Source organism: Agelaius phoeniceus, chromosome 3, assembly GCF_051311805.1.
Source record: "Agelaius phoeniceus isolate bAgePho1 chromosome 3, bAgePho1.hap1, whole genome shotgun sequence".
NCBI classification, from domain to species: domain Eukaryota; kingdom Metazoa; phylum Chordata; class Aves; order Passeriformes; family Icteridae; genus Agelaius; species Agelaius phoeniceus.
This window is the reverse complement of record NC_135267.1, coordinates 101,749,650-101,767,740: the sequence shown is the minus strand read 5'-3', so window position 1 is coordinate 101,767,740 and position 18,091 is coordinate 101,749,650. Positions and strand designations below refer to the sequence as shown.

Here is an 18,091-nt window from a genome sequence, read left to right as displayed (position 1 = left end):
CTGTTACCAGAGAGTGCTTTCATGCAGAATTGAAGCATTCCAAAGGCTGCTATAACCATTACACCTGGAGTTATTCTTATTTGGAATAGCATTTTTTTCCTAAAACATAGTTACCAATGTTGTAGTCCTCAAATAATAGTTTGCTAGGTACATCACATGAGTTTTATGTGGGGGATGAATGGAGAATATAGATCAGCCAGTGAGGGAAGTATCTGGTGTTGTGGTTTTTTTTTACTGGTATTTACTTTCTTCAAATCCAAAATAAGATGAAAGATTAGCCAGATTTATAAAAACAACACCTGTTATGGAGACTACATGAGGAAATGTTAGCCCCAAATGTAGCATGTTGTTTGCAATAGAAACTGTGTTGTAAGTGTAATCATACAAGAAACTGTGTTATAACTATAATCATACAAGTATCTGTTTACGTGACCACTTAATAAAGTTGTGAGTTAATTAGAAATAGGACTCTCTATGCTGCTCCTTGGGTTTCTGATAAAAGCATTTTAGTGGAAGAGTGAAGCCACTTATGTGTCTGTTGCAAGGAAATGCTGAGGCTTATGTATTTAAAAATTATTCAGGGTTTTCTCTTTCTGGAGACATTTTAAAAGTGGCAAAAAATATGGCTTTAAAAAAAATCTGGATTTGCCTTTAAATCTGAAATATCCTACACATATGCAAAGTGTTCATATATCAGCATATTTCATACTCTCTGAACATTTGGTAAGGCTCTTCATTAGAGAAGTCCTTGAAGCTTTTAAGGGCTGTTTTGGGGCAATACACTGCATTTATCTTCCTGAAGTGTTCACAACTTGCTTTCAAGTGTGTGCTAAAATGTTGAACATGAAGGAGTCTTTGCATTATACAGTGTTATTTTGCTCTGACAGATGATCAGAAATACTCAGCAGAGCACCTGGTTCTGTAGCCCTCAGAGGTGTGAGTTTTATTGCCACTGACAGAGAGCTTGGTTTGGCTTTATAGATGATTGCCTTGCAGAAACAAAACAAGGAATGTTTTGTTTGTTACATGGGATAAAATATTGGACCCTGACTTTGGAAGCAGTTTTAGGTCAGCCTGTAAGCTTGTCCTAATGGCTTTTGGGGGAGGTAGGGGAAAAAATTGAGCAGGATGAAATATTTAAGAGTTGAGTCACTTATTATGGAGTAGCTTATTAAAACATAAAGTGGTTAATGATCCCACTAAATCTCATTATGTCATTTCATGCTGTATCAAAGGAAGCAATTAAACAGAAAGGTAATCGCCCCAGGTTAACTCTTAAAAATTTTAAGTATTTAATAGCTGGATTACAGAAAGTTAGTTACATCTGTAGAATTTATATAGTATACACCAAACCCACAGGTATTGTGCTTTATTTACATAACGCAGAATTCCACAAACCTGATTAATGTGATGGAGATATAATTACATAATCTGATATTTACAAGACATTAATTGGAACATGGAGATACCTCAGTATAATTTTGTATGTATCTACTTGCCCTTCTGTCCTTATGGTTACTGGTACAGCATGTTTTGAAACTCATTTGCAGTACTTAAATTAGTCTCTTTTTTAAAAAACCTCTTAAAAGATTTACTCATGTATAAAAATGAATCATCAGTTTTGACATAAGTTTTTAGCAACATCTTATATTCTTTCACTGATAGTGTTTTACAGGGGGACTGTGTGGGAAACTCACTTGGCTGGGTTTTGGAGGAAGGATGCACAGGAGGGGATGGGATAATATCCCCCTAGAGGTATTATTGTAGTTCATCCAAAGAGGAGGTTTATTTAAGAGCACCCTTCCCGAGTTTTTTGTGTCCTGGAAAAATTAAAAAAAACCCCAAAACTACAACTTTTCTCTTGTTATTGAGGCTATAAGCTTGTTACTTACAAAATATTTTGTGTATTCAAAGAGAACTAGTTAAAAAGTGGTACAGTACCTCTGTCTACTTCAAAACAAAACTGAAGTGAAACAAGGGTGAAAGCAAAGACTAAGGTAAGGTGAGTCGAGAAGATTAAATGTGAGGCTGGTAGCATTCTGGAAAAAAAAAAGAGGATGGTACTAATAGATATAAAGTGGGAGCAAAGTATCTTGATGCATTTTGTTAATTTAGAGCAGCAAGATGGAATTACCATGCTTGCTGTAGTGTCAGGACCAGTTGCCAAATAGTAGCAAGAAAACTGAGATGCTGAGGGGTCTCATATATGGTGTTGGGAAATGCTGATGATATGGAAGTGACATTTACCTCCAAACACTCAGAGCATGCAAACATCAGGGACAGAGGAGTAATTAGTGTTTTCCTGTAACTAGAAATAATAGGATAGGATTGAGGTATAGCAAAAGCAGGTTTCGTATAAAAGGAAAGACTCAAGACACATTCTCTTAGTGTGAGAATCTATTTTGCAAGAGGAGTAGAAGTTTTGCTGCAGTTGTTCAGAACTTGGACTGGATGATTAGTTATTAAAAAAAAAAAGGTATTTTGTTTAAAGTAGGATCCTTGATAGAGGCTTGAGAGGAATGACTTACTGCCTTCTCCAGTGTTATTTTACTTTCAGACAACAACAATACAAACCACTCCAGCAGACTGAAAGCTCATTAAATTAAAAAAAAAAGTGCCAAATATATGAACTTCATTGTTATTTTTCTTCCTGTTGGTGAAAATGTTTTCTGATCCTCACATGTGATACCATAGAAATGTTGTGAACTCAAGATAAGTATTTAAGAAATCTGCAGTGGAAGGAGGTGCTGTGCTGAAGCTGTGACTTTGGATCTCTGCTTGTGCCTGTAGAGTCTGGGCCTAGGGAGGTTGGGGTGTGCATCTTCTCACTCCTGGTGGAAGCAAGTGGCTCCCTCCACTGTTGTCTGCAAGATTTGGATTTGTTTTGTTTATTTGGGAGGTGGAACTTGAGAATTAAAGAGAGATTTATCTTTTTTTTTTCCTGCTGGATGAAAGGAAACAGAATTACAGGCCTTCATCAGCATCAACCTCAAGTTTGTATTTTTAGGAGTCTCTATTAAATCCTCATTGGCAGTTTTACCCTAACTTGTTCATCATTTAGTGGACATCCCATAAAGCCTACATCCTAGCTAAAATATTTCTCTCTGGCATCTTCTGTGGGTAAAAATAATTCAGAGTATATGAAAATCTTGGCTTGCAGTCTCTTGCATCCTGGATTATATTTAGACTCAAATTCTCTGGTTTGTTTTTCTAGGATCCCCACGCTGAAGAGTTTGAAGACAAGGAATGGATGTTTGTCATAGAGAATGTAAGCTGGAATGTTGTTTTGGTTTTTTTATACATATAAGATTTAATAATTTAAAAAGACTAAAAGGTGTCCAGATGCTGAAAAAGTCTTGAATAAAATTTGAGCAGCTGAACCACCATAAATCCTAGCTCTGTAGTCATGAAGGCTTATTAAAATACCTATTGTACAATAAATACCTATGTTACAATGCAGGAGAGGGGAGTGCTTAAACTCCTTCCCTGTAAGCCTCAGTCTGCCTTGCATTAGTGTGCTGTGAGCAGTGGAGTGAACAAGTTAGAGCTGGGTCATGACTCACTGTTTTATGGGCTGTGACACATTATTTGTGTCTGAGCAGGGCAGTGAACGAGTCAGAGCTGGGTTATGACATCTGTATGTCCCAAAGGGCAGCACACCCTTCTGGGCCTGAGTGCCACTCTCTAGGGGAGAGCAGAGCTTCACTGCTTGCCTTGGATGGATGAGGAGTTTGGGGAGGATGGGAAGGTGGGACCAGCAGCGAGGAGTGTCATGAGCTGCTCCCTGGGATCCCTCTGCATGTCCTGTGCCCCAATGAAAACCCAAAAGCTGCTCCTGTGAGTCTCCAACTCCTCCAAGGCAGGAGCTCCCAGAACTTCTCCAAGAGAGCTGAGTTCCTGAGGGCTGCACAAACAACAGGCTTTGCCAAAGTGCACTGCTGGACATTGCATAGAGCAAGTGCTGCATGAAGTACTTTTTTCCTTTCCCTTCTCTGTTCCGGGCAGCAGCTTCCGCTCCGGGGCTGCCTGGCTGAAAAAGGGGAAGCTGCTTTACCCAGAGTTTTCTTGAAAAAGAAACTTCATCTTCAAATATGTTTTAAAGGATTGTGGTATCAAGACAGTGTTTATTGCTCATTAATATAGTTTCATTAAGGATTGTTTCTCAGTAACATTAAAAAACAATTTTAATGTTGTTTTTAAACAAAAAAGAAATTGCTTTTCTACCAAGTAGTACCACGTAGCACTGAAGTGTGGGGAAGCAATGGATTTTGCATATCTTTTTTGACCTAAAAATGCTTCTTTTTCTTGTCAATATTGGAAAGTGATTTGAATATCTAAAGCTAAGGTTTATTCCTATCACCAGTAACTGAACATTTAAAAGGGCTGAAAGCAAAGTGCTTTATTTATACTTTTGTTTTCAATGTCAAGTTTCTATTTTCACCTATGACACTTGTTAACACAAAACATAGTTTAGTTACTGTTTCCTGGAGTTTCCTTTTCTTTCTCATGTAGTTTATTTTAATCAGGGAAGTCTCCATCCAGTTGTCACCATACAAGTAGCTGTGGATAAAACAATGTCAGTGTATTTCTCAGCCAGCCCCTCTGGGTATAGCTGGATTTCCTGTGACGTTGCAGATGATTTTTTTCCCAGGATTTTATATGGGGCATGTAGACTGAGCTTGGGTCCTGCTTTTTTTACGTGTCAGTGTATTCCACGTAGAGGGGGCAGCAGATCATCTGCTGCCTGCTGCTCTTGCTCTCTGCCTCACACCTTTGCTGAGCCGTGCAGGGCAATCTTCTGTTGTGTGGGAACTTCTTCATAACCTCAGTTGTGCTGCTATGTTAGTTCATCTCACAAGAACTGCCAAATAGTCACTGGTAGGTAGATGTTTATTCTTTGATTGGAGCATACAGAAGTAGTATCCTCAGAATTATATATTTAATAGCTTTAGCACAAAAATTACTGAGAGCTAAAGAAACTATAAAACTGGCTGCTTTCAATCACCTCTTTCTCCTTTTTTTTTTTTTCCTTCATGCTGGAAGAGATGGAGAAACTCTTTTCCCTGGGTAACAGCTCCACTTAGTGGTGGATGAAAACATGTTCATCGGTTCGAGCAAGTCACGGGTGTTCCAATGGCTGGCTGACTTTCCAGAGCATGGAACACCTGCCTGTTAAAAACAGGGGAGCCAGGGAGGCAGGAGGTTGTTCTCTTCACACCTTAAATTATAGGCATTTACCCTCTTCGGGCCTAAAGTGTATTTTGCCTGGGTTTACAACATGTTTGTCATTAACCTGGCAAGACCAGGTCACCTTTGGGAAGCATGGGGACATTCAGAATCCTTTGGGACCTTTTCTGTTTTGTCCAGGGATGTTTTCTGTCCTGATAGGCTGCAGGGCTTCCCCTCCTCTTTGGTCAGCAACACTCAGAACACAAAATACTGAAGTCTGAAGAGCTTAGGGGTATGCTCTAATTGTGAAACTATGTGAATTCTGCTAGAAATTTTGAGTTTGTTTCTTTTTTGAATTAGTATTATAAGTCAGTCTCCAGAAAAATTTTGTCATGCTTCAGTATGGCTGAGCAAAGACCAGGTAGAAGAGATATACAGTTGCAGATTGATGCCTTTGCAGGCAGATGCTACCAAATTCCAAACAAGTTTATTCTGCACCTTCAGAGGGATTTAAAAGTAGTGATGAGGTGATTTGTGCAAGAAAGCCATGCTGTAAATGAAAAGGAAACAAGATACTTGATTTTTGTGGTTCTTTTCTTGTTGGGGATATATGTACATTACTTCATGATCCATTACCTTGATTATTGTAGATTTTTTTTCTAGCTGTATTTTTATTGCCCTAGTCACTCTGTATTTTTATTCTAGTAGGTGAACTTTGTCATCTGCTATGTGTATAATCCATAAATAGTTTGATTGTAGAGCAGTTTCTTACCATTTAAATATTGGTATTCATTTTCCATCAGCCTTTTCTATGTCTTTATCTTCTTCACAGCTGTGTTCTGTGTATATTTACTGATAACTTTCTTGTCTCTAATTTAATCTCTCTTTAACCACAATCTGTGTAATTGATTATCTGCTTTTATGTCATGAGGCAGTTATTGGAATTCTTTTGGTGTTTTTTATGTTCTACTGAATAATAACATTGAGTGTTCAGGTTGGCTGTTGCAAGTAGGAGAGCAAGAAATCCATAACTAAGACTAAGACTTGCCCATGTGTAGAGTGGTAGTAGGCTTTCAAAATCTCACAGACTGGTGTTAGTGTATTTTGCCCATTCCATTTAATGAACAAGGATGAGTTGCCTTCTATTTTATAAGGCCCTTTCTCTAGTAAGTGACTTCTCTCTGTCATTGCTTCTGTGGGTAACTTGAATATATGCTGTTTCCACACTTGGTTCCTGCTGTTTCCACATTTGGTTCCTTTCACTGTCTGAGCTCATCGAGTGTCCCTCAGAGGTGCCAGGAGGGGAGGGCAGTTTTGAAACAAAGACTGCACCTCTGAAAAGAGTTCAGCTGACCTGAAATTTTGGGGTGTGTTTCCTGGTCACTGCAGATTGCTTAGCTAATGGAATGAGAAAAGGATAGGAGGGAAGAGAGGAGGTTTAAGTTGGTCCAAAGATGTGGAAGCTTTCACTGGCTCTATGTACAAGAACTTTGTCTCAAATAGAAGTATCTGAAGCAATGGAAAAAATGTCATTTTGCTTCCTAACACGCTCAAAGCATGGAAAAGGACATAAGAACACCCACTGAAGACAAACCATGATGTTTACTTGTTTGCTGGCAGTTTTGTAGACAGTTACTTCCTACATTCTTAATGAAGCTTAAAGTCATGGAATGTTTTCCAACTTGAAACTGCACAGACTATGAAACAAGTTTCCCAGCTTTTTGTCAAAACTATTTTTCAGCCCATGTCTGTGTGTCCAGCACAGTAATATATTTCAAAGTTCATAGTAGGCTTCTCTATCTTCCCACCTGTGCTTATGTTCCACTGTTGTCCGTAGGTCATTCCCAGGGCTCAGGGCTGTGGTGAGCAAGCCCTTTCCAGTAGGAAATTCCACTGACAATAATTGCTGTTGTTCCTGACACAAACTGTAGCCCTCTTTTTATGTGGCAGGTCTATTAAAACTTGGTCTTTGCTAATTCCAGACCTACTGATTTGGCAGATGAATGGAGAAACATGCCCCACCTGTTGTTGAAGCTTTGCTTGTACATTCCTGTGAGCTGGAGGCAGCCTCACCTGTCTTGTACTGTTGCCTCAAGGCAGCATAATTCCAGACAAACACTTGCCTAAACAGTTAAAAAAAAATAAATTAAGGTGGGCTCTCTGCAGCACTGCCAGTCAGCCTCTTCCAATGATCCATTGTCCTTGTGGGGAATCGTTCAGGCCCAGATCTTTGTCGATACACTTTAGGCTGCTCTTGGTTTTCATAGGAATTACAGCTCTGGAGAACAGTCTGCTCTCTGGGGCTGGAGTCTCCCTCCTTCTGCTTCTGACTAATCGACCCCAATAATGTGACAGTTTACATGTGGGATTTCACTTCCTGTGATTGCATTAGCAAGTCATTAGCATTCTCTTTCCACGGATTCATTTATGTGAGTGCTCAGTGTCCTGCTCTGCTCCTGCTGCCCATGGCTTTCAGGAGCTAGCTGTGCCCAGCTCTGCTTGCACTCTGTCACCTGCCTGGGGAAGCATTCCAGGCAGAATTTCCAAGCTGTTCTTACACTGAGATCTAGGAAGCTGGACTGAGTTCTGCATCTGTCCTTTTTAGAGAGTCTTTGAAAAAGCTTTGATGCCTTTTTAGACACTGTTTTCCAATGATGCCTTTTTGAATAGACCCACTGAAACTTCTGGAATGAGAGAAAAAAGGAGTCTAGAGTTTGCTGTTCATGCTGGCCTTCAGGGAAGAGTTACAAAGAGTAATGAGTTTAAGCTGAAAAAATGAGATCTGACTTTTCCTTCTGTCTGTCGCTCCTGTGTAGCTTCAGGAACCCCAGCCTAGAAAGAGTTCTGAATTGGTTTCCACTCAAATATCAGCAAAGGCTCAAAATAAAAGAAACATTAGAAAACATTACAGAACAATTGACATAATCAGCTTCATTTTATTGGTACATGTGTGTTCTTTTGTAGTTGACGTCCCCCAGTCCACCCTTCCCCCGTCGCCTCTGAAATTCTGGATCATGGTTGCTTATGATGATTTCTCATTTTGAATGCCCTGGAGCATGTTTTATCACTCACAGGTTTGGGGAGATTATTTCTCTCTCTTGAAAGGCCTGGCATGACACCACTAATAAAGGTGACAAATAAGGTGAAAGTAATGGGAAAGAGAGGGTAGGTAGTGGGACATAGAAATGAATTTCTTTCTAGTCGTAAAGGACACCAATTTTAAATGTGATACAATAAAATGAGGTATTAGCAAAAAGTTAAGTTTTCACCAGATACAGCTCTGAATATGTTGTTTTCCCGATGAATCTTTTAGAGAAAAAACTTATTTGAGTAGGAATAATTAGCCCAGAATTTTGGTAAAAGCATACTTTTTTACTGGGTGGTTGAATATCTTTTACTACAGACTGCTGCAACACTAACTCTGCAAGGGCAGGTTTTGCCCTACATCGAATGAGAGCCCAAGTCTAATCTTCCCACCTGTTTCTGGAAATAGATGTTGGGGAGCAAATGCCAGCATAGCGTAGGGAATTGAAATTCTGAGTACTGCTGATGCCATTTGCTGGAAGAACCTGGGGGAAAAGACTGACATAGGAACAGGATGAATTCCTTACTTGCTGATCAGTTGCTATGTCAGAATTTATTACAAATTCTTGGGTATCTCTTCTAGTGTATCTTTGTACCAAATGAGAACTTAAGTTTAAATTGGCTATTTCCTTTATTTAAGAAACAGTAGTTAAAGCCTCTCTATGCATTCGTTTTGTATTTTTTGCTTGAAGTAATTTTTTGCTTAAAATAATAATTGATTGGGTTAGCTTTTTTTCTGAATTAAATGTCTGCATTTAATATATTTAGAATAGCTTATAGTTCAGACATGCTTTCCTGGTCCTTTAATTCCCCTGTCATATTCTGCTGTGTGTGATTATGTGAACTGTGACTAGCTGCCTGTGTAAATTAGGCTGAGTATTCTGGTTTAGATATAGCTAGGAATTAAATGCTGCTTTGTCAGCTGTCTCACTCTTGTTCTGCTTTAAATGTAATAGAGATTCAGAACACCTCTTTTACTTTTAGTTTTTGCTTACATTAAATATTTAGCACTTTGTTCTAGTTGAGAAATCTCCGAGATTAGGCCTTTGGAGCAAAACTTGCAGAAATTGTTGTCTTGATTGGCTGCTCTGGTTGTAAAGGAACCAGGGTAGGAAATCTTTCTTGGAGGCCTGATCCTGTGCTTTTCCAGTAATATATTGTTTTTCCTTCTGTGTTCCATGATGGCCTTTCTGGGCATTTTTAACCAAAAGGGAAATACAGTCAGGGGCAGGGTCCTGACTCAGGAAAGGAGCAGGAGAGAGGCTTCCGCACAGAGTGGATCACTCTGCTTTGGGGTGTCTGAGAGTGGGTAACTCCCCTGTGTGTCCACACTAACCCTACAGGAGTCCCTTGCTTAAACAATCTCCTTGGTTTTGGCATCTTCTCTGAAAAGTACAGAAGATAGTGGAAGTGGATTGCACTTACTTGAGTTCTGCTGGAGAAATTTTACACCAAATGCTGTAGGACAAGTAAACTACCACTTGTATTTAGGGCAAGTGTGAAAGACTGTGGGTGTTTTCCCCCTCTACAAGGCCCAGCACAAAGGGGAGGCACAAGCAGCCCTGGTTTCAGGCAGGCATTGTGAGAGCAAGAGCTCCATAAACTTTTCTGAACAGCACAGTTAATTAATTGATATTTTGACCTGCAGCCCCTCCTGTATCCCCAGGCAAAGCCTGCTAGTGTCCTGTTAGGATGTATAACTTACTGTCTGCAATGTAATTTTCCTTCTGACCAATACAAGACTGTGCCCAGATCACCTAGAATTAGAGCTACTGTGAATCCTTTCTGTCATTAATACAGAATAACCTATCAAAGCAGAGCTGAGAGATGACAAAAATCTTATTTAAATAAGAATTTTAGAGAAACTGCTAAAATAACTCCTAACCTCTAATTAACTTCTTACACTTTTAATAGCTTTTTTTATCCTGAATGAGTGTGAAATGTGAGTCCATCAATGTCTTCCCTACTGTGTTTTTTCAAAAATAGTTATGAAAATTTTCTTTTGGTATTCAGTCTTCATCTCCTAAATGAAATGCAGTGCCCAAACTGTGCTTTAAATAGTGTTGTTTCTGATGCTGTGTAAATAGCTGCACTAAGTGCATCTATATCAAATATAATTTGGCAGATGCTATGGCAATTTTGAAAACTATATTACAGCATTTTGGCTTAACATTTTCTGGTGAAGGAGATATCTCATTTTCTGGTATTTATGCTACAGTTACATGGGAGGGTCTTGAAAGTGGCAGCTGGAAAGAGGAGGATCCTGGGCTCTGGGCAGAGCATCCTGGGTGTGAGGGTCTGGCTTTGTGTCTCACAAAGTATGGTACATGAACGTACATGGCAACACTTAATTTATACAGTTATTATTGATTCACAGCAGTAAAGTACAACTGTTTTCTAAATTGCTTAGGATCATTTTGTTTGGGTTTTTGAGAGGAGGCTATTTTCTGCTGGAGGAATCTGTTTCCTATAGCCAAGTTGTACAAGGCAGCTGATTGGAGTTGCTGTCAGTGGTGTCCCTTGCCAGCTGGAGGGGGGAAGCTGATAAACAAGGCAGACAGCTTTGGAAACAAACCTCTAATACTACATTAGGCATGTTTAAAACCAGCAGTGTGTTTCAGCCATTCTTAGCACATGTTTATTCATAGGAAATCAGCAGTAAAATACACTGGCCAGCGCGTGCAGGAGCCGGAGTCTGCATGAGGTCGTTTCTCTTTCAGACATCAAATACACAAAAGTGTCTTGGTGATTGTTTTACAGTGGGGTTCTAATCATACTCCAGGCATAAGCTGAGCCAAGCAACTTGCCTTTTAATAGGAAAGTGTTTGCTTTTAAGCTTGTTCAGCTTGCCACATTTTTTTCTGGTTTTATGTGTCTGAGTGTGTTTTTACATCTCCATACAGTCACATCTGTGTGTTTGCTCTTGATGCGGTTCAGAATATCATTATGTAAAATACCACTGTCTGGGGCAGCCTTATGATAGATAAATTTCATTTTTGACCTGGTAGCTGTACAGTGTTAAAACAGCAGCATATGCTGCTGCCATGTAGTACAAAATATTCAGTATGGAAAATGGAAAAAATGGCAGTGCATTTAATGAAAAATGGTTTTGACATAAGTCACCTTCAAAGGCAGATAATCTGGGAGTCAAATTGAATATTTTGGTCGATTTGAGATAATACCTTGCAATTGCCTGTGCTCAAGGTACGGAAATATGTGTCAAAAAAAGAATTAAAATATCCATTATTGTGTAAAATGTAGCTCTGCATTAAGTAACTGGATAGGATTGTACATGCAAGCAGTTGTAATTTAACTGAGAGCATATTATTTAAAAACAGTGGCCAGCAGCAGAACTATAGCCAGCTGACAGGAAAATAAGACTTCTGGCTTCCTGAAAACCCTTCTTATTAGGAAAACCATCTGGCAGTGTAATAGCTCTGAGTGTTATTTCTTTCAGCCTCTTATCTTTGGTTGTTAGCTGACTTAATGGAGTTTAATATAATAGAAATTAATTGACCTCCATAACTTAATTGATGCCATTTCATTCATTTCCCTCCCAGCATATTCTTCATTCTGAATTGATGCTACACCATCACATTGTGTTTTTCCTGTGAAGATTCTCCTTTCTTATTGTTTTGCATTATCAATATCTGAGCCAAATGGCTTCTTGAATCTTGACAGGCAGTAGAAACAAACTTTTTCTGGTTTAGCTGAAGTATGGTGTTAAACTGAGTCTTGGCTGCAAAGATTGCCTGAATAAAATGGTAATGAATAAGTTGCTGTAAAGGGCATTTTGTAGCTTATCACTGTTTTCTCTGTTTCCACATACTAGCATAAATATAAGAATAAACTGAATTTTTGCCAAATGTATGACTCATAGAGAGTTGCATCCCTGAACTCAAAAGTTGCTGTTCTGAGCACAGTGGACTGTATGTCCTGTTCTGGTCAGGACAGGGTTAATTTTTGCAGTCTGGGAGGGGAACAGAGGAGGATGATTTTCTCTAGCTTCTCACTCCTTTTCCTCCTTCAGGCCTGTTACAACAGCTTTTGAGAATTTTGTATTTCCTTTGGATGCTAAGGAAAGCATTTTCTTGTTGCTGTGTCTGCTGTGCCTTCTCAGTGCAGTCCACACCTGCTTAGAGTCAAGACAGAGATTTCTGGGAAAGTCACTCAAAGATCTGCCGAAGGGTTGGACAGTCATGAGTGCCACGGAATGTGGGAGAAAACGGGCCAGTATTTGGGGAAATTCTCTGCTCCAGTGGTTTGGAGGTTCACCCCTGAACAACAATGGGACCCTGGTAACGTGACAGAGTATTTGCAAGGAGAATGCTGTGGCAACTCCAGAGAGGAGCAACTTATTGCAGTGTTCTGGGTCCTGGCTGCTCTTCACCAGACACAGTTCAAGACTGGACAGCACCCTCAGGGGGAGGAGGAGGCGGGGGAAGTCAGACCTACAGGCACCATGGCCGCTCAAACTGAGCTGAACCAGAGGGACAGCCTGTAGCAGTCAGTCCTGTACAGAAGGAGAAATCCAAGACCAAATCAGTTTGCATAGTGAGGGATGAAGAGGAAGCAAGGCCCTCACAACAGGAAGAAGAGGCAGGGCCAGAGATAATCACCTGATCCATATTCCAGACAGAGCTGTCAGATTAAGATTTCAGCCGCCAGACTGGGGAGTCCCTGGTGACCTGGCTGCTCCAATGCTGGGGTATCATGGCCCATGCTATGGAAGCCAAGCACCTGGGATCCCTGGAACGTGGGCATTGCCAAGGGGATTGGGAAGAGGACAGAAACTCTGAGTCTCTGGAGGCCACTCCTGCCAGGTGTGCAGCAAAGGTCTCCCAAGGATGATCTAGTGGTGCACACAGGCAGGTGGAATGCCACGGAGGAGGGTAGCTGGGACCTGAGACAGTCAGCTGTGCTGGAGGTAATCTGTAAGGGATTACAGGAGTCCCCTGTAGATCCAGATGAGGTCCAGGGGACACAATCCTCATGGTGGAAATTTGTACAAAGCATGCCATTGTTGTGTGCCAGCTCTCTGGCATTGATGTCAATGAAAGGAGAACAAGCAGTGCTTCAGGTGACTGCCTGACTCCAGCAATATGAAAACCATCTCTCTGCCTCCCTAACATCTTGAGTCTCAGCTGTGGAAAGACAGTCCAAGACTGTGGACAGACTGGAAAGACTCGAGCAAGTTGGAGAGGAAACGTCCCGTGTCCCACCAGTGCAGACCAGAGTCTCTGCTACCGGGAGCAAGCATGCCCTGCCTGAGAGAGGGGGTTCACACCACCAGGTACCCTGGGGTTTTACCTGCATGACCAGATGGAGGACAGGAGGAAGTGGGATGGAAAACCCACCTCTGCCCTGGCAACATGGGTATGTGAGTTGAGAGGAGGAATGACCACCACAGGAAATTCTTTTAGGGTAAATGCAGCTCCAGTTTCCAGTGGGCAAATCCTCAGACAGGAGGGGGCAGGGAGTGAGTGCAGCATGGTTTGGAGAGTCTCAGTGTGAACACTGAATCAGGGACAGGCATTCCTTAACCACAGCACTATACTTCAGCAATGATAGAGATACAGATGTAGATATAGAAAGCATGATTCATGTACAGGCTGAAGATGGTACAGTTGTGTGTTACATTGCAGTGTTAAATAGCAGTATTTCTGCTTCTGGAGGGTTTTCTGTAGACTAGAACTGAGATCAAACCAACTTGCCCTTCCTGGCAGTGTGGTAGAATGGCAGACTGAGCAGGATGGATGGTAGGTTTTCCAAGTTTGTTTTAATACCATGTGCAGCATAGCCTGAGATAGCAAACAGCTGTGTCTGACTCTGAGGACTTCATCTGGCAAAAATAAATAGACTTACTAGTTTTCAGAGATTTTCTTTTAAGACTCAGTTTTTATAATATAGTTTTAATGATTTCTACTATAAGAGTATTCTGCTCAGCAAGGGATAAGATTAAAGAAACTCTTAAAGTTTTCTTCCCTAAAGCAAAACAACTCCATGAAACAGTCTCAAGAAAGCACAGCACAAAATTCAAAGAACACATACAATATTTACCAAACCAGAAGTGATGCTGAAAATGAGGTGAAGAATTGTGTCCTATTTTTATTTGTAAAGTAGATCCCCGAAATGAAAATTAGTTATATTTGCTTTTTTTTTCTCCTGTTGAAGAGTGAGAAGTTATTTGAAATGTGAGATTTGGTAGTGCTTTCCACTTCCAAGTGCTAAATAAATTCTGAAAATAATACAAAAATAACATAGAAAATGACTACCATCAGAAAATGAGAAGTCCAAGATGCAAAACATGGCTAATGACAATGGCAAGTGGAGACCAAGGGAGACTGGATGGTCAGGCACTGTGGGCAGCAGGGAGAACATGGCTCTTCAGCTTTTTATACGTTGGAGCCAAACCCTTTCAGAAATGAAGGGAATTGTGTCTGTCTTCATCAATTACACTCAAATAATATTTTCTTGGTATTTTCATTGAAACTGCAAGATGGAAGGTGTTATTTTACATGACAGGTGAATTGCTGGAAGTCATGCTGTGGATGGACATGATCTGGGAAGACACATCTGGGTAATCTTTAGTTTCATCCCTACCATGCGAAGCTTTTCTGTCCCATGGCATGTGCAAAGCTTTTCCTCTATAGTAGCAAAATTGTCACAATTTTTAGAAAGACACCACTCTTGTTCATTGGGGAAAAAAATCTGTCTTCTTGCACTGAAAAGTGAGAAGAAGGAAGTTGAGGGAGGTAATTCTGCCCTTCTCAGTTCTGGAGAGGCCTCATCTGGAGTGCTGTGTCCATTTTTGGGCCCCTCTGTACAAGAGAGTCCTGGAGTGAATCCACAGGAGGGCTCTGGAGATGATGTGGAGACTGGAACACCTCTGTTATGATGGAAGCTGAGGGAGTTGGGCCTCTTTAGGGCTGAAGAAGTCTGTGAGGGGGTCTTAACATATATCAGTATTTGGAGGATGGAGACAGGCTCCTCCTGGTGGTGTCAAGCAATAGAATGAGAAGCAACAGGCAGAAACTGGAACAAAGGAAGGCCTATCTGAACATGAGGAGGAAAAACTTTACTGTGATGGTGGCTAAGTACTAGAAAGGTTGCCCAGAGAGGTGCTGGGGTCTCCCTCACTGGAGATGGACATCCATCTGGACAATGTCCTAAGTAACATGCTCTAAGGGGACCCTTCTTGAACAATGGGATTGGACTAGATGATCCCAACTATGGTCCTTACCCACCTTGCCCATTTGGTGAATCTGTGATTCTTTGAAAGTGGGTTTTACTTTGGTTGTGGTTGGTTGTTTTTCTACCGTCAGGCAAAGATGAGTTGGAGTAGCAGGCTGTGGTTTAGAGCTGATGGTATGTGGCAATTCAGTAGCTGTATGGAAAGGCCAGTTGTGTGGGCGGGATGGAATGCTTGTGCTGAAGAATGATCTATCAGGACATGGTTGCTTCAAACTGCTGAGTAATGCTGAAGATATTCATGACTATCACTGCAACGAAGAGTTCTCACATCATCTTCAAGTTCATGATGAGTAGGCATTAACAATCTTTAATGCATTTTGATTTGAAACTGGGTATGGTGGCACAAGAAACTGTTTATTCCCCCCATCTTGTGTGAAACCTCCACTCTGTGACACCCTTCTTGCCCCACTGCTAGCTGGGGAGCTTTTGACTGGTTATTGAGGCTGGTCTCCACTGGTGCAATGTGATGGCGGAAATTCTGAAGCCTGCTGATCCAGACTGGCAAGAAACAGGAACATCTTCTGCATGGTGGTGACAGATATTAGGCTGGACCTTAGAATTTGAAAGGAAGGAAATTAAATGGAGTGGGACCACCATATCTTAGCATCTGGATTTCCCCCAAAGCTTTAAGTCAGGGCAGGGTTTAATGCACCCTGAACAGTGTGTCCTGGTGAAAGCAGTGCAGAGCACTAACTTTGCATAGTGCTGGCAGTGTGCTACAGCCACTTGATGGCAGCCTTTGATTTGGTACATGCCTCATTAGCCGGAGCACAGTGCAGTGTGGCTGGAGTATTTGTAATGGAATAACACGTAAGAACTAAAGACTGCAAGGTATCTGGTTAATGTAGAGATGAAATGAATGAAACAGCAAGGCTAAGCTTTCCTGACCCTTCATGAGAGAATAGATGAAAAAAGGAAGAATGAGGTATTGTGCCGAAGGGAGATGATGAAATTCAAGATCCACACACATAATCTCTGGCTCAGCCTCTGAAATGTTAATCCCTGGCTAGAATTATTTGAGCTGTAGATTGCAATTTATCATCAAAATGGCACTGTGTCAAACAATACTTCTTGTATGTGTGATGTTTAGAACTATCCAATTTTAATATAAAATGGTTCACAGAGCACTGTCCAACATTTAAGTAGCAACTCGTTAAGCTCAGGATATTTTCGCTTATTTATGTAGACTTGTGGTAATCATGTAGATTTCTCTTCCACAGATCACTCTTCGGGTCTTTTAGCCATGGAGTATGTTTGAGGGAGCGACCTGTTTTGATCAGAGTAGTGACAGGTGATGGGACTACTTGATAGTAATTCTCACACAGAGTGTCCAGGATGGTTTTTTTTTTTTTGAGGTGTTCAGTTAATTTTTACAATGAAGAAATCTGCCAAAAATTTGTTGATAGCTTAGAAATCCCCAAGATTTAAGAATAATGTTTTGCTGAGTTGTGCAAACAATTATTTTGAGGTTACAAAAAATATTTTCTCATTATGTTTTGCAAGCTAGAATGCCCTTCAGGTTTTTTGTTACTTGCTTTTAAAGTATGCCAGCAGAGGGAGTAGAAAAAATATCCTTACCATCCAGTAAGGATAAAATATTTAGCACTAAAATTCAGCCCTTGCTCCTGTAGAAATCTTAGTTTTCATGCTGTAGTCTGTTACTGAAAATAAAAGAAGATAAGCACAGTTCAGATAGTTTCTGAAATATGAGGCCATGTGAAAGAGTGTAATTATTAGACAAGAATGTTTAAATCCAAATGTGTATTTAGAAATATGCATTGCAGTAGCAATTTTTTTCCCCTAGAACTTATGGCTTGTTGGAAAAATCACAAAGTGATTTTATTGTTACACCAGACCCCAACATGTTTTAGTGCATGCTAATTAATTAATTTCTCTTTACTTATTTTGAAAAGAGTCCTCTGTATAAATTTGTAGTTAAATCGTGTGAGGCTTCTGCAAGCAGCTTAAAACTGGGGAGGAGCTGTTCTTTGTCTCACTTTTTTTTTGCTAGAAAAGGTGAGAGACTGAATGAGGAGAAGGGAGGAAGTGGCATGTGAATCATGCCAGCCTGGCAAATTTGTAATTCCTCTGTGGAAGTTGCTTCAGAAAGTGCTGAGATTTGAAGCAGAAACTCTTTGGGATCTTTGCGTGTTTAAAAAGTCTGTTTCTCTGTGGTGGTAATTCAAATCTCCTCTAAAAATATGCCAGAATCAACAAGAGATTTTCCAAGTCTTTGGTGTGTTTGGTTAGCAGGTATATGCCTGGCGCTCGGGGATGCAGGCCTGACTGAGCAGTTGTGATGGCTGTGAACTGAACTATGAAGGAGACATTTGTCTTGGAGTGGGACCTTTTGTGTTAATCCTTCCAACCTTTATAGCCAGGCATTTCTGGGTGATATTTAGTCAACGAATAACTTGTATTGTGCACTTGTGATCCCTCTCCATCAGAAATGGGTGACTGTGTAGAATAACTATCAGTCTTAGATAAGAATTATTATTTTATTATTTTATTTTTCCTGCACTGTGGTCATTTTTCCTCAGAGGCTGGTGCTTTAGTAGCAGCACATATTGTTTCTAGATTGGGA

General features: G+C 40.5%; 1 protein-coding gene across 12 annotated transcripts in view; it reads left to right on the top strand.

Annotated features, from left to right (window-relative positions):
* EHBP1 (EH domain binding protein 1) overlaps positions 1-18,091 on the top strand; it is a 204,954-nt gene that overhangs the window by 42,819 nt on the left and 144,044 nt on the right. For all 12 annotated transcript variants that reach the window (XM_077176005.1, XM_077176001.1, XM_077176002.1 and 9 more), the window contains exon 5: positions 3,215-3,268. In XM_077176005.1, coding sequence (XP_077032120.1) covers positions 3,215-3,268 — 54 coding nt within the window. The remainder of the gene's footprint in view (positions 1-3,214; positions 3,269-18,091) is intronic.